This window comes from Mastigoproctus giganteus, chromosome 2 (genome assembly GCF_048544385.1).
Source record: "Mastigoproctus giganteus isolate SK-2022 chromosome 2, ASM4854438v1, whole genome shotgun sequence".
Taxonomy (NCBI): Eukaryota; Metazoa; Arthropoda; class Arachnida; order Uropygi; family Thelyphonidae; genus Mastigoproctus; species Mastigoproctus giganteus.
In genome coordinates this window covers 257,304,519-257,320,891 of record NC_143576.1, presented here as the reverse complement: position 1 = coordinate 257,320,891, position 16,373 = coordinate 257,304,519, and the positions used below count along the sequence as shown (strand labels likewise).

The 16,373-nt window shown below is 34.4% G+C and overlaps 1 protein-coding gene across 1 annotated transcript in view; it reads left to right on the top strand.

Moving 5' to 3' along the window:
* Positions 1-14,140, top strand: part of Syx16 (syntaxin 16) — a 66,682-nt gene extending 52,542 nt beyond the window's left edge. The window contains exons 8-9 of the mRNA XM_090390305.1: positions 5,216-5,371; positions 13,958-14,140. Coding sequence (XP_090246431.1) covers positions 5,216-5,371; positions 13,958-14,140 — 339 coding nt within the window. The remainder of the gene's footprint in view (positions 1-5,215; positions 5,372-13,957) is intronic.
* The last annotated feature ends 2,233 nt before the right edge of the window (positions 14,141-16,373 follow it).

Genomic DNA, 16,373 nt, shown 5'->3' with positions numbered 1-16,373 from the left:
TTGTTATAGTCATTAGGCCTATAGTACACCCCTGCTCTAATTTTCATTTTCCCAGTGCTTATGCCACACCAAACTGATTTAACAGAACAAAACCCCATGAGCTATAACAGATCATGGGGTTTTATCAGAGATATACAGGAATTTTTCCAGCAGGAATAAGGAGGTTATTATTCTGCTATATAAGTCAGTGGTTAGGATGCACCTTGAGTACTGCATACAGGTTTGGAGACCTCATTTTAGGAATGATATGGATCGGTTGGATCAGATTGAATGCAGAGAAGAGCAGCAGTATTAATCAACAACACAAAGAGTATTCTTACCATAAAAAACTTCAGTTTTGCAAATTGCCATGTCTGATTGAATGTATAAGTCTTCTTTATTAAACTAAATGCTAATACCATCCTTACTCTTTCTCAGACAACAAATATAAGGGATATAAATTTAAAATGAAAAAGGATGGTTTTAGAATAGATGTGTAAAAAATTTTCTTTAATCCAGAGAGTGATTGATTGTTGGAATGATATCCATCTGGTGTTGTGGAGATTGGTAGGTTTGAATATATTTAAGGAAGAATTGGACAAATTATTGGAAGGAGTGGAAAATGAGGTGGATTGTTTTTTTTTTTTTGTTTTTTTTTTTTTGTATGATGCTATATTAGCTTGCTTCCTTACATTATTTGCTAATACTAATAACAGGCAGCTCTCACTTCAACCTTTCCAAGTCTACAACTGATACCACTCCATTACACACCATCTCACAGAACAACCTAACTTTCAGGCCTTCTGTAAATTACAATAGAATTATCTGCCATAGAACAAAATCTACTATAAAAAGGTTTCAACTTTAGAGATCACATCAACTTAAGCCATCGATATCCTCAGGCATAAAAAGTTCTAAAAAAAGATCCATCATCTTCAAGAAAGAAGCATCAGCAATCAGAGCCCTGAAGGAAGATTTGACAATCCATGTATTCAAAGAAAAAGAGCAATGCCATAGTCATTCTGAATCAAGAAGATTACTGCCAAAAAGTCCTCAAGCACTTAGCAGATAAAAATGTGTGCAAGCCCATTAACAGAGATCCCATAGTGACTCAGAGTTGAAGACAAAGAAAAAACTTGCTTGCTCCTGATGAATCAGCACAGATAGGTGAAGACTTCTTTGATCGACTTAATCTGAAGCATTCAATTTAATTCTGAAGCAGCCTCTCTGTTCATAAACATCGGTGTTCACAAACCATAATTCTATGACTGTCAGTAAATGGAAAACCCCACCCAGGTAAACAGATTTCTGTCTGACTTAAAGCTACTTCCCAATTCCCTCTCAGTCCTCAACTCATCAGAAATAAACTCATATTCCAGGATATAGTCCTGGAAAGACAGATGTAGGATAGATGTGCGGAAATTTGCCTTTAGCCAGCGGGTGGTTGGTAGGTGGAACAGACTTCCATCCCTTGTTGTGGAAGTTGATAGCCTAAATAAGTTTAAGGTTCAGCTGGACAGGTATTTCGAACGAACAGAGGAGTGAAGTGGAAGTGGTTATTTTTTATTTATTTATTTTACTTTATTTTTTTTTTTTTTTTTGGCTGATGCTGCATAAGCTTGCTTTCTTGCATCAAATGCCTCTACTAATGCTAATGCTAATAGTCTTTCAACCAGGTGGCTGCCTAGTGTAGACACAGTTCCAGTAGTTTAAACCACATCAGCTAAGAGCCAGTCCAACAGGCCTGATGACAAATGCATCCAATTGAAGTGTATTCAATTTAATTTTCAGTAAAATGATATAATCTCTCATGTAGTAGGTTAATATTGCTTATTTTAATTCATTCTCTTGAACTAAATAACCATGTAACACTGCCCTTCCAACTAATTAAATATTAGTCTTTATAACTTGCTTATGTCAATACAGTGAACACTTGGTGGCAAAGTTTTTTTCCTACTTAATGAGTTAAAAGTGAATAATAGCTTTACTACAAATTTGAAGGGATATCAAAATGCAATAAAAAAAAGTTTGTTTAGCAGGATTCAGAAGTTGTAGCCACTTAGTTGCTAGCAGATGCAGAATCCCTTCTCTTTGTATATAGCCGACCGGGCTAGCCGAGTGGGTAAAGTACCTGCCCGGCAACCCAAAGGTCGCGGGTTCGATTCCCGCCTCGGGCTTGGATCAAAGTACTGCAAAAACCTTGGGAGGTGCAATATGGCCACAGAAGCCGATGCGCCAATAACTACCAAATCAAAAAAAAAAAAAAAAAATCTTTGTATATGCAGCATAGCTGGTGATGAAGAGTTCTCCATCTTTTTTGCATAAACTTGGTTTTTTCCTATTTTTTTTCTTTTTACAAAAAAATAAAACAATGTTAATTTTGCTAATTTCTGCTTACTTTCATTAATGCATTAGCCATCAGATGTGCTGTGCTAATCTGTCTTGCAAAACAGAAATGTGGAATAGTTAAATGTGTAACTAGACTGGTGAAATAGTGGCAGCCTTTGTTAAGTCTATTTAAAGAAGAGGTTAGAAGTGGTGAGAAAAGCCATGTGAGCTCTTTTCCTTTACCAAATTGAAGTACAAGCGATTACTAGTGAGTGCCATCTACTCCTATTCAAATCCAATTCATGATCCATCATGAACTGGAAGGTGTCAGATGAATAAAATCCCTAAGAAAAGAACTTCTAAATTGCAAACGTTTGGTGAAAAAAATCCCAAACAGGTCACCCACGCTGATAATTCTAGGCATGATGTCCTTGCTCATGCAGAAAGTCTATTCATGTTTCTCTTTTCTGGCTTGAATTGAGCAATATGCTTGTTATTTTTAAATGTTATGCCAGCATTTGAAAATCTTACCATAGCTCTTCAGCCTATCACAAATCCATGTGCTGAGGTCATTGCTCTTAGATATCTTGAGGAATGTTATGTGCAAATTTATTTTACAAACAGTTTTTAAAACTTCCATTTTCGAAATTGATTACCAAGCAGACTTAAACCATAAGGATGATTCTGACTTAGCCATAAGTCATGCCAAGATCAGAGAGTCTAAAACAAGAGTTCCTTTGTCCAGTGAGGAATTACTTTATTGCTGCATGTGACTATATAGTGCATGAGTTCCCTTTGAGAAATGTTCTTATAAATGTTGAGCTAGTACAAATTTCATATGTTGTCAGTGCATCATTTTCAAATTTAAATTTTTTTGTGGACATGTTTCCAGTTTCCTTGGTGTCATTAAAGATAAGAAGTAGGTGAAGAAATAGATGTTTTGCAGCATCAGTTTTGTCAATTTCAGTCTGAGAACCTTTCAGACACTTATGAAAGAAGAAATTTCTGTCCAATTCCCTGGTCCTTGATCAGGGAATTGACAAGTGAACGAGAAGTATGAAATATAAAAAAATTATCCCAAGTCATGCATGGAATTTTAACAATTCTTCATATCAGTACTGAATATGAAAGAATATTTGGCAAAAACAAAAGCTTGGTTCCAATCTTTTCTTTCTGTGGAAATATTTCTGACATCCAAGACAGCACAACTGTTATTATGAACAAAACTTTTACCCAAGATTTCTGAAGAGGGAAAAGTCTACAAGGTATCTTACTTGTAGCAATCAAATTCAATTAATGTCTAATAGAAAATCCACACATAAATTCACAGGCACAATATGGCCTTAGTAGCCCTTGTGTCATTAAACAACATACCAACAACAGAAATTCACAGACAGAAAAATCCTAGGTAAGCTAATGTTTGAAGGTATACTGCACTGGTAAAAAATCCTATATAGTAATAGTATTCACCATATAGTGCAAGGCAGCTACAGGCCTTTGCTGCACTGCCAAAAAAAAAAAAAAGAAAAACAAGTAGATAAGAAAATGCAAAATTATATGCTTACCTCTTCACACAGGTTGAATCTAGTTGACCTTTGAATTTATTCAAACTGTTAGCCTCAACTACCTGTGGGGACAACGTGTTCTAGCAATCAACAACAAGCTGGCTAAAAGAAAATGTCCTACAATCTAATACAAACCTCAACCCCTGTAATTTGAATTTATGACCTCTAGTTCTGGAATTCTTTATAACAGTGAAAATTCCACATTCGTTCATTTTACCAATCCCTCTCAGAACCTTATAAACCTCAATCAGGTCACCTCTGAGGTGCCTGGTTGCCAAGCCCTGTAGCCCACATAATCAGTCTTTCCTCCTACGGTTGTCCTGCCGATCTCACCATTTGAGATGTTCTTCTTTGGATCCTTTCAAGAAGTTCAATGTCTTTTTTCAGATAAGGTCTCTGTACTTGGACACAGTATTCTAAACGTGGTCTTACAACTGAGATTATGACCTCCCTATCTCTACAGGATGACGTTCGATAAATCATTGATAGGACATAATTATGGGCTTTCCTGGCTGCCTTTAGAAAACTTCATATCTACCCATATATTTTAACTCTCAGATCCCTTTCCTCCTCCATTTTCAATTCAACTCCACCAAGTGTATAATTTAATCGTGGGTTGCTATTCCCCAGTTGTATATGTATATCCTAATATAAAATGTGCATGTTGTTAGTGAAATTTAATTTCTAGTACAGTGTGTACTTTCCAAAAAATCTCTTTTCCTCATATTTTTTGCCTATTTTAGCCCAAAAGCTCCTGTTTCCTTCTTGTTTATGATTGAACTCCAGCTTTTTGAAAGCCAGAAGTTGGCAGCTATGATGCTATATGCCATTATGTTATCAAGATATACAATATAATAAATAATTATACAAAACAGAAAATAAATTTTAAAAAAATCTTCAGTATCTTTAATTTTTATTTTTCTTCTACTAATAAACTCCGGGGATTAGTATTAGTGATATTCAGTATTGGCTTGAGAATCTCAGCATATTCTTTTTGTATAAAGAAGTATAAATTCTTTCTGTATAAAGATACAGAATAGATTTTTTTTTTTTTTTTTGGCATAGTTGCATTTTATTTTATTTTTCTATCCTTATATGCATAGTTAAGCAGAAATTTAGTGGGTTTTAGTTTAAGATCTTTTTATAGTTCTAACAACCTTTTATATCCTATTGTTTACTTAATGTGTGTTAATATTAGCAGTTATTGTTTGTGTAGTGCATTCTTTCTCATATGAAATTTTAATATGTGAAAAATGTTTAGAGTTTTGACCTGTTTATCTATAGTTGTCATTGTAGCAATTACTTGTTCATTTATTTTTTATTTTCTTGCTTTCATTTTTCAGAAGTTTGTATCCCAGCTTACTCAAGAACAGATGCTTTTTATAGAGGACAATTTACAGATGGCAGAACAAAGAGAAAAAGAGATTACACATGTTGTTCGTTCTATAGTGGAATTACATGATATATTCAAAGATTTGGCCACAATTGTAGTAGATCAGGTAACAAGGGTTTCCAGATTGTTAACATTTAAAGTTCTGATTTTTAATGCTGTTCATCATTGTCAGCTTTTGCATAGTGTCATTTGGAAACTAGGTGTAAAACTGACATGGAGTAGTGTGAATAAATACATACATAGACACTTCACTTAGTTTCACGCCATTGACAGCCTTAGGTAAAAGTGGATAATTTTACCAATATTGTTTTTGTATGTGTTTTGACCTTCTGTAAATTGTTCACTAGAAATGAAATATGATTGCAACTCTGTAAAACTGCATCAGTGTTCAGTGTGTGCTACATTTCCAAAGGTATATTATCCACCATTCAAAATCTGTAATGTATATACAGGCAAAGCTCTATATAACGACCCTCCAGGGGAGTGAGAAAAATTATTAAAAATAATCTTATTTATATATACTACAGTACTTCAGTTGATGATGAAAGGCAAGATTGAAGGAAAACAGGGGGATTGGTAGGAGGTGAACATATTGGCTGCATAACATTCAACAATGGACTGGCATACAAAATGTATAAAAACTATTCAGACTAACAGAAGACAGATGCTTTCTCCTTAGTAATTGCCAACATCCGGGGGACTGGACAAGGCACATGAAGAAGAAGAAGACTACAGTATTAAATTAATAGAGGAATAAGCATGCAAAACTTCGCACATTTCATCATTCAGGTCAGGTAAATCCTGCATGTTTGAAGCAATTGGCAATCAATTTTTCATCAGTTTCATTCCATGCTTAAACACATAAATATGTTCTTGCAGGATGTCAGTTTTGCACTGAATTTTGCTTTCGAGACAAGACAGTTTTATTTACTAACATTCTTCTGTCGTGTTTCTTAAAAAACTGGATTACACTTTGATTGAGTGGCTGAAGAACTGACATCACATTTGGTGGTAGGTACCCGACAGTGATTGCACATAGGTTGTTTACTTGACAATGAGGAGTGCAGTTATCCACAAACTGCAAAATTCTTCTCGCTCATCCTGCGATCTAAGTCTCTGATCCATTCTTTGCAGATTTGTGATGTCATCCATGCCTTTTGGTTTGCTCGATACATAGTCGGTAAAATCTTCAAATCTTTAAAGCATTGAGGCTTCTGGGCATTCCCAGTGATCGAGGAGGATGCTTATTTGTACCAGTCATGTTTGCTGCTTGTAGAATGGTAATCTGTTGTTTGGCCTTTTTTCTGCCACTACATCTCTTGCCTTTAAATGTAAGTTCTTTATCCAGTAGCAATTTAAAAGAGTCCAGTTTCATCAGCATCGAAGATGTCTGGGGTCGTATGTCAGCAAAATGGTTTTCCTTCCATTCCTTTGTAGCATCACAGTCCACAGGTGCACTTTCACCACACACTTTTTTGAAAGACAGGCCATGGCAAGTCTTAATTTCTGGAACCATCCATCTGAATTTTTAAATTATTCAATATCCATTCAATGTGCAAATGATTCAGCCTTAGCTTTTAAAAGGTTACCATCTACAGGAACTTTTTTTTTTTTTGCACACATCATCTTTAGCCATTCCAAAATTACCTTTTCAAGATCTGGATACTTCGCTTTTCATGCTCGAATTCTACTCAGTGCAGCAGCAGATTTCTCTAAGCTTTTAATCTTTTTCCGATCTTTCAGAATGATAAACAGAGTACTCTTAGGAATGTAGAACTGTTTGGTGATGTCAGTCTTAGAATGCACACCATTATCTACAGCTTGCAAAATCCTAATTTTTTATGATGAGCAAAGCTATCTGCTTTCTTGGAACCATACCAACAGACATACACTGTAACTGACTTCTATCCACTGTTCATTTGATTACTGCACCGTGAGAAAAGTGTGGGAAATCTTAAAAAATGATTTCTCACTGTCAAGCTGCAATTACTTAATATATTTGAAGCATTCTGTCATTTTTAAATGCAAATATTGTAATAAGAAAGTGAAAATTATGGTCGTTATAGAGAAATCTTTTTATTTTCAAGGTCATTATACTGAATGTAAAATAGCATCAGGTTAATGAGAAATTGGCCGGGACCAACCACATAGGATGTTATGTGTTGGGATGTTAAAAAGAAGGTTGCTATAAAGAGCTTCGACTGTACATTTGATTGGTGGTCAGCCTTCTGTTGCTCTATTCCTTTGTGTTGGCCTGTTTCCTATTAAGATATTTATATTGATGGAAGGGAGAAAGAGAGATCATTTGTTTAGCTAAACTCTCTCCTCCCATCCTTTTTCCATGTCCATGCCATTTTAAATTTGCTTCATTTCCTTTGGTTGGATAGTTCTCACCCAGAGATTCTTATTGCTTCCATTTGTTAGTTCTGCTAATTTTTCTTAAAACTCTAAAGACTGATTTTGATGATTCCATTATTTCTTGCCTTGCTCTAACCTCAGTTAAAATAGTTTAAAAACTGTGTTATAAACAGCTAATTTCTCTTTTGCTTCAAATGAATTTGCTATTCATTTGGAGCTTTATGTATTCTGTTATGTATTTCCATGTCTAATCTTTCATTAAAGATTGATCCTAGATGCACAAAATTTGGTTATTTATTCTACATTTTCAATTTTCCTTGTCTCTCCCAATTTCCTTAACTTTGTATTTGTTCGTATTCCAAGTCGTCCACATATTCTGTTTTATTCAGAGATTCCTGAAGACTTTTAGACTGTTATTTAACAGTGTAATATCAACTGCCTATAATAATGATCCAGTGGTGCCTCCGTAGCCAGGTGGGCAGGAGCAGCAGTGCATAGCACACGCTTCTTGATTAGACAGGGGTTTGAGCCTGTGACCACCAAATATGGAGGAAGCAGAAAGGTCAGGGAATGACCACCGCATATCCCCAGAGCATTATGGCCTTAGTTGCTAATGCTCTTAAAAACCAAATAACAACTAATGATCCAGTTTGTACATCTCCCAAACTAAAATAATGCAAATTAGTCATTTGCAATAAAGGGTAGCACTTCCTCACTTGTACTTTAACCTTAAACTATTTTTCGGTGTTTCCCTCTATTGTCACTGCAGGTTTGCATATTTTTATATGAACTTTTTATTCCCATTAAAAGATTATCCTCAGTGCCTTATTTTTATAAAATTTGAAAGGGCACATTTCTTGATACTTTACCATATGCTTTTTTAAGATTAAAAAATTCTTAAAAACAGGTTCTTGTTATGTTTCCATGACTTTTCTATAATTTGTTGTATTGTGAATATTTGATCCTAGCACTAGTTTAGCCTAAAAACATGACTCTTCTTCCCCAAGGTTATATTCAGCAATACTCCGTAGACTCTTTGCTAAAATAGTGCAGAGATTTCAACTGCACACACACACTAAGGAGTGTGTGTGTGTGTACTGTTAAATTTCTCTATAAATTTCAACATTATTTCCTTTTTTTATGTATATCGATACAGTCAATGCCTTGTTAGTCTTTTGGACTATTACAAGGAGATATCACTGAAGAAGAGGAAGAAACGTATTGAAATGGGGGGGGGGGGATTTTCTCTCCATCGGTCAGCATTTAGACCCAGTTTTATTTCACCAGTTATCTTTTCATACTTGATATTTTCTACCTCAATTACAGAAATATCATCCAAAATTCCCCCCATTTCAATATGTTTCTTCCTCTTCTTCAGTGATATCTTCAGCTCCATTTTTGAATACCTTAGCTATGGTTTTTCTCCATTATAAGATTTTTAACTAGATGTTGAAAATTTTTCCACCTTCCTTATACATTTTTCATCTTTCCCAAAAGCTTCCCTAGATTTTTTTTCTCTACGCTGTTTTGTGAATTTGCACTTTTCTTTATATATCAATAAGGATTTATTTTCCAAAAATTTCTTAATATATTTTCTTTACTCTGACTGCTTATTTAACTTCTTGAGTCCACCACAACATGCCATTTTAAATTTTCTGTTTTCACAAAACATGAAATTTATCCTGAAAGAGGCCTCTGAGGTCAGGAAAATTCATGTCTAGGAAATAAGTGGACTCGTACACCAACCATTAAATGAATTTTACTGTAACTAAAATTTTACAAATAAATATATATGAAAAAACAAATTATATAGTTAACTATAATTTACAATAAACTGATGACTGTATATTACGGAATACTAAAACTATAATAAAATCATTTACTATAAAATATGCTAAAATGTAAAAAATTTAAATTATAGTTTTAGTATTCCGTAATATATAGCCATCAGTTTATTGTAAATTATAGTTAACTATATAATTTGTTTTTTCATACATATTTATTTGTAAAATTTTAGTTACAGTAAAATTCATTTAATGGTTGGTGTATGAGTCCACTTATTTCCTAGACATGAAATTTATAATAATACATTATTCTAAATTTCCAGCCTCTTCCACTAAAGTTTTCTTTAAGTTTTGCCATTCTCTATTTAAAGTCATATTAGTAGCAAGACTGCTATTTAGCTTTTAAACAAAACTGTTACTATATTTAATTGCTATTAGAAAATCTGAGAGTTTTCAATATTTTGATTTTTGCAGTTTCCAATATCTAGACTTCAAGCCCTCATCCCACAGAAACGAGAAGATTCTTGCTAGCACAATTATTTGCCACATTCCCAATTCACTATCAGAATTGTTCATAGAACCATCCTCAATTTCGGATCCTCTTCTGTACCCATCCTATTTTTTTCACAAGTAACAAAATGCTCTGCTCCCTGTACCCATCCTATTTTTTCACAAGTAGCAAAATGCTTAAACAGATTCTGAGCCCAGGTTTTTTTTTTTTTTTTTTTTTTTTTTTTTAATGAAAACCCTAAACATGAAAGGTACTAGAACCTATAGTACTTAGTATTATGCCTGGGTTTGTAGATTGTAATTTTCAGGAAATATATGTGAAGGGAGGTTGTTTCCAGAAAACAGAGGTTGAAGGAATAAATGAGGAACAAGAAAAATTGGTTTTGTGGGTTTGAAGTTGGACAGTAAAAGGAAGTGAAATATAAGACAGGGTTTTAGAAGGATTGATTAGGAATATTGTTCAATTGAATAATATTCCTAATCAATTCCACCCTACTATGGAATATTGTTCAATTGAACAATATTCTATAGTAGGGTGGGTTTGAGATTTGTACAGAGTGAGTAACTGTTTGGAAGAAAAGTAACACTGAGAGGAAAAGAGAAAATCCAGTTTTTTTAGATGCAGAGGAAGGAATGTTAGTGATGTGCTTATGCCAAGAGATATCAGAAGTCAGGGTAATTCATAATAGAGATATGTGATCTTCTGTAGATATCTAAGTGTCATTGAAGATAAGCATAAGAGCAGAAGAATCCATTTTGTGAAATATAAGACAAGGCTGAGTTTTAGAAGGATTGAAATTAACTAAGTTATCATTGCCCCATTGGAGAATTACTTGGAGATCATCATTCATCTAAAGAATTGGTGGTGGATATTTGAGAAGTTTAAGCTGTCTTTTTAATAATTAAGCATAGGGTTATACTCTGTGCTCATATCTCAACTAAAAGTGCACTGTCCTTGCACAAGGACAAAAAAAAAAAAAAAACTGCAAGTAGTGTGCATTCCACTTCATCTCAGAATGCTTCTCTTTTCACCATGCTCCACTGTTAACACAGTCCACCACAGATGAAATGAGAATTCATCAAATCAGATTTATCAATAAACCTGAATGGTTCAGTCTACCAGCATAACTGGCAAACACCACTGCTGGCCTTTGCACATTGGCATGCATCACTGCCCCACAGCTCCAACAAAGTAGCCTTCTGCTGATAGGAAACCAGCTCATCCTCCAACCCGTTGACCTGTGACCCACATGTGTGAGCTTCCCATTCTTTGGACTTCATGCTTTACTCTTTGTTGCTTTACTGTTTGATGATATAGGTATGTAACCTTTAAGATTATTACTATATTTAATATCACTCTTTTACCACTTGAAATTAATAATATAGTTTATTAAGCTATTTGCCTAGACTACTATACATTAAGGTATAGTAGTCTAGTCTTTCAGGTATCTTACTGATACCCATCATCAGCCTGTGCTGTTGGGGAAACAAAAATAGAAAGGGTTACAAATTTGGATACAGTTGCCAATATTGCAATTATTAATATTATGGTTACAATAATATAATCGTAATTTATTCAAATGGAATCTCATGTAACAGAAAGAGAGAGTTGTAAATAAAAGCATGTAATCCAGCACCACACTTTGAGATGACTGTTGTTGTACTGATTGTTACTCTTATTGCATCACCCTGTACTCTGAGGTACAGACTGATGAGACTACACTCAAGGTAGTGGAAAATGAAAAAGACAAGAAGATAATTGTTCAGGCAAAAATTGAAGTTTTCTGAGCAGTGCAGACAGGCAGCCAGGACAGCTCATGTGTTTGGTCAGTGATATGCAGGCACTTTGCTAGCAGGGATAAGGAGGTGATTATCCCACTGTACAAGATACAAAGGGCTCACTTTAGAAAGGATGTAGATCTGCTGGAACAAATTGCAGAGAAGGGAAACCAGATTGAAGATGGGAAAAGATAGGATGGCAAAAGAGTGCTCTTTCCCAAAAGGCTTCAGTTCTGCAAATTGCAGTGTGTCTATACTAGGCACGGTGAGATCTGACTGAAGTGTTTAAAGCCTTGAATGAATTGAGTAATCTGAATGTTAATGGCATTAGCATTAGTAGATGCATATGATGCAAGAAAGCAAGCTTATATAGCATCACCAAAAAAAAAAAAAAAAAAAACCTTCCCATTCACCCATCCATTTACTCCAAATGTTTGTCTAATTCTGCATTCAGTTTATTTAAACTGTGAACTTCTATGACAGATGGCAGTTTGTTTCCAGCAGTCAACCACCCACTGGCTAAAGGCAAATTTCCGCACATCTATTCTACAACTGTCTTTCCTCAATTTGAATTTGTCCTCTCGGGCATAAATTCAGATTTGGGAAAGAGGAAGAATCCTATCAGCATTGAGCTTGCTGAAAAACCATTCATGGCCTTATACACCTTAATCAGATCACCTTGCAGGTGCCTTGTCTCCAGATAGGCTTAAATTCTGCAATTTGCAGAATTTAAGCCTATCTTGGTAACAGCAACACTTTGTTCGACTTGCCAATCGCATTGCCCTTCTCTGTACTCGTTCCAGCAGCTCTATATCCTTCCTAAAATGAGGCCTCGAGACCGGTATACAATACTTAAGGTGTGGCCTGACCATTGCCTTATGCAAGGGGATAATTACCTCCTTATCCCTGCAAGAAAAATTCCTGTATATCACTGATAAGACACTGTGAGCTACTCTTGCAGCCTGTCTTCACTGCTCAGAAAACTTCATATCTGATTGCACAATCACCCCCTGGTTCTTTTCATTGTCTACCACCCTGAGTGTAATACCACACAGTTGATACGTTACTCTGAGGTTACTGCTACCATATGCAGTACTTTACATTTGTCAATGTTAAACTTCAGTTGCCACATCTCAGCCCATCTGCTCAACTTTTCTAGATCCTGTTGCAGTAGTGTACTGTCATTAACAACCCTGCCAACCTTCATATCATCTTCAAACTTGGACATTAAGCCTGATATACCTTGATCAATGTCATTGATAAATACCGAAAACAACAACAATGGGTCCAACCTGGACCCCTGGGGGAAACCACTAATTACATTAGTTCACGAAGAGCAGCCTCCATTGATTACTATTCTGTCTTCTACCACTCAACCATCTCTTTATCTAGAGCCACAATTTGCCATTAATGCCAAACTGCTCCAATTTGTACAGTATTTTTCCATGTATGAAAAGCATTCCAAGAGAATCCAAGTATATGATATGAAAATTATTTTTTTGCATCCAGTTCCTTTTTGACCACATCATAGTATCCATTCAAATTGGTCAGACAAGACTTTCCCTATGTCTGAACTATAACTGCAATCTTGTCTAGATGATCCTGCAGTGTTTCTTTAACCAGTGCCTGGGGTGTGGGCAGAGGGGGCATATGCCTCTCCTTAACCAAAAATTTTAAATTAAAGAAAAAGAATGCAGGAGGCATTCTAAAAAAAAAAAAACTCAAAAGCCTGGTCACCATGCTCCCCTCTTATGTGGATACGCCACTGACCAGTGCCTCAATTAATTTCCCTGGAACAGAAGTTAAACTAACAGGTCTGTAATTACTTGTCACCCTTTGATTCTCCTTTGTGTATTGGGGTCACATTTGCACATCTTCAGTCCATGGGGACCTCTCCTGAATCCAACGAAACTCTCATAATTATAGTGGTTTTGCTGCCTCCTTTAATATAATTGGTTAAATCCCTTAATTAAATTCACTGCTGTCTTATCTCTATAAAAATTATAATTAAAAATTAAAAGCATAAAATTATGTAAAACAGTATGAACAAAATCAGTGCAGATAACTCAGAAATATGGATGAATAATATTGGATAATAAATTTCTCCTGTATTTAAATTCATATATATTCATTTTGAATATATATGAATTTATTGAATACCTGTATGTAATTAACAAATTAACATATTGTTAATTCTCAGTGCAAGAGTAAAGTTTATAAAATTAGAAAAATACATTTTTCTAAAACATTTCATTTTGCAGGGTACAGTGCTGGATAGGATAGATTACAATCTGGAACATGTACAAGGCCAAGTACATCAGGGTTTACAGCAACTGCAGAAAGCAGAAAATTATCAACAGAAAAATCGAAAAATGATGTGTATCTTAATTTTGGCGTCTACAAGTATAATTTTAATCGTTGCCTTGATTGTGGTCAAGTCTTGAAGAAATATTTTATTTTTGATGGATTTTCACTTGTAGCCTGCTTCACTTCTTGAAAAAAGTTGTGTGAACAATAATGGAAGGTGCATGTAAGGAAGATCTGCTTCTAGATTAAGTTATTTAATATTGAGATCAAATGAATACTCATATTGAGAGCTTGAAATGTATAGAAATGAACCAAAATGTTATTTTTTTAATTCTAATTAGAGCTTTTTCTCAATTTCATTTATACTAGCTGCCAAAAATTAAGGAGATTTATTAATTAGTGTACTTTAGTAAAAAATAGCTAGTATGAAAGAGTTACTGAAAAGAAAGTTTTATCGGTAATGGAAAGGTCAATAATTTTTTTTTAAAAACAATACATTTATATATATAACAAATGGAAAAAGAATCAAAAATCTTTTCAGAATTGATTAGAACAAATCACATTGCTAAAAATTCTACAGATTAGAATGTCGGACATTCTAAGTTTATGACATTTTTTTAAGCTTTTCCACTGCCAGTTACAAATATTTTGAAACTGCTGGCTAGTCATTTTATGTAAATATTCAGTGTTACATTTGCAGAGTGGAATAGAAAGTATGGATTGCTAATTTTTTAATCAGAATTATAAATTGTACAACTATGTCATAGCCTTGTCTATATATAGCACTGAGCAAACTAAGTTGGCTACTGCATGCATCTGTCTCATATTGTGGATATGCACTTCACTCCAGTGGGGGGAGAAACAAAAAAAAATACTTCAATGGAGAATGATCTGACAGCCCAGTGATGGAAAATGTCTAAAATATGTGAGATGCCTGATGGTGTAGAAGTTTTAAAAGCCCAATGAATTTAAGGCAAACACATGCTTTGAGAGAATTGTACTAGTAGGGCATAGCCTCAGTCTGGACTCAGCATTGATTAAACTAAGTTTTCTGCTGAATGCTTGAATTCATTGTGAAGCACTTCACCGTGAGTTATATTGGTATTGCACTATATGCACTTTAAGTAAACAGCACTGCTCTAATGGAAAAGTATATAAATATCAATATGTGCTTCTTCACTGAAGCAGTGTTTTTTATTTGAGGTGCATAATGCAGTATCAAGGCAATCTAAATTACTCCTTGGTTCTTTCTTTGTTCATTATGAAAATTAAATGCATTGATAGAACTGGAGTATATACTTTTGTGAGATGTGGACACCTTAAATTAGAAATTTAAAGCATAGAGCTTCCAGCTAAAGAATTACCCATAATTAATGTACAGTTAGTGCATTAAGCATCAATTTAGTGCATAGGTAAAAATAAAAGAAAATAGTTTGCATAAAGGTCATCATTATAATACATCTTGTATTGTGAATCCCTTTACATTGAGTTACTGTTACATCTTGAATAAGTATACTGCTCTTTAATCTCAATTGAGTGCCATTACCCTGGTAGCACAGTTTCACAGATTATCATCTCATTGGTGTGTAGCAGATAGACACCATAAGTGCAAGGGCTGAGTGTTATCACCCTGAGCCTTGGATGGTGTCACTCATCCGAGAATAAATCACAGGTGACCTCTCCTTTTGGGGAAATATTACCTAGTTGAAATGCATGATAAGGGATATTCAGCATGAATGTATTATAACTATACCCTTTATACAAGCTCTTTTTATTTATAGATACATACAAAAATGATGCTAATGCACTACTAGTATGTTAGATATGAACTTTATTAAATAAATATTAGGAATTAAGCAACTTCTGCAATGAAGGTTCCAGTATTATTATTATTATAGTTAATAACCTATGTTATATATGTTTTCATTTAACATTCCAATACTTGCACTTCCTAGTAGAACAGAAATTAAAGTTGGGCACTTTTTTTTTTTAATCATAACATTTAAATTTTAATACGTTCTGAAATTGTAAATTGTTTTTTATTACTTACATTTTACAAATATAGAACAAAATAAGCCAGTAATAGTAATAAAGTTTTTATGCTGTAGCTTAGAATTTACAGTATTTTTAGATACACTAAAAAAACTGTAGTAAATAACTGTTCCTAAATGATATTGATGAAGGAATATAGGAGACATTGTCAATGGTTTCTGGTAACAAAGGTTGAGAGGATGGTTAACTATCAAAATCTGAAAAAGGCTCCAACAGGATTTGGACTAGCCTTCACAGCACCATACAGTATTTTATTCCAATGAACAATTACTCTCTGGCAGAAATCAAATTTTTTTGCACGTTTATCCTGCAGCCATC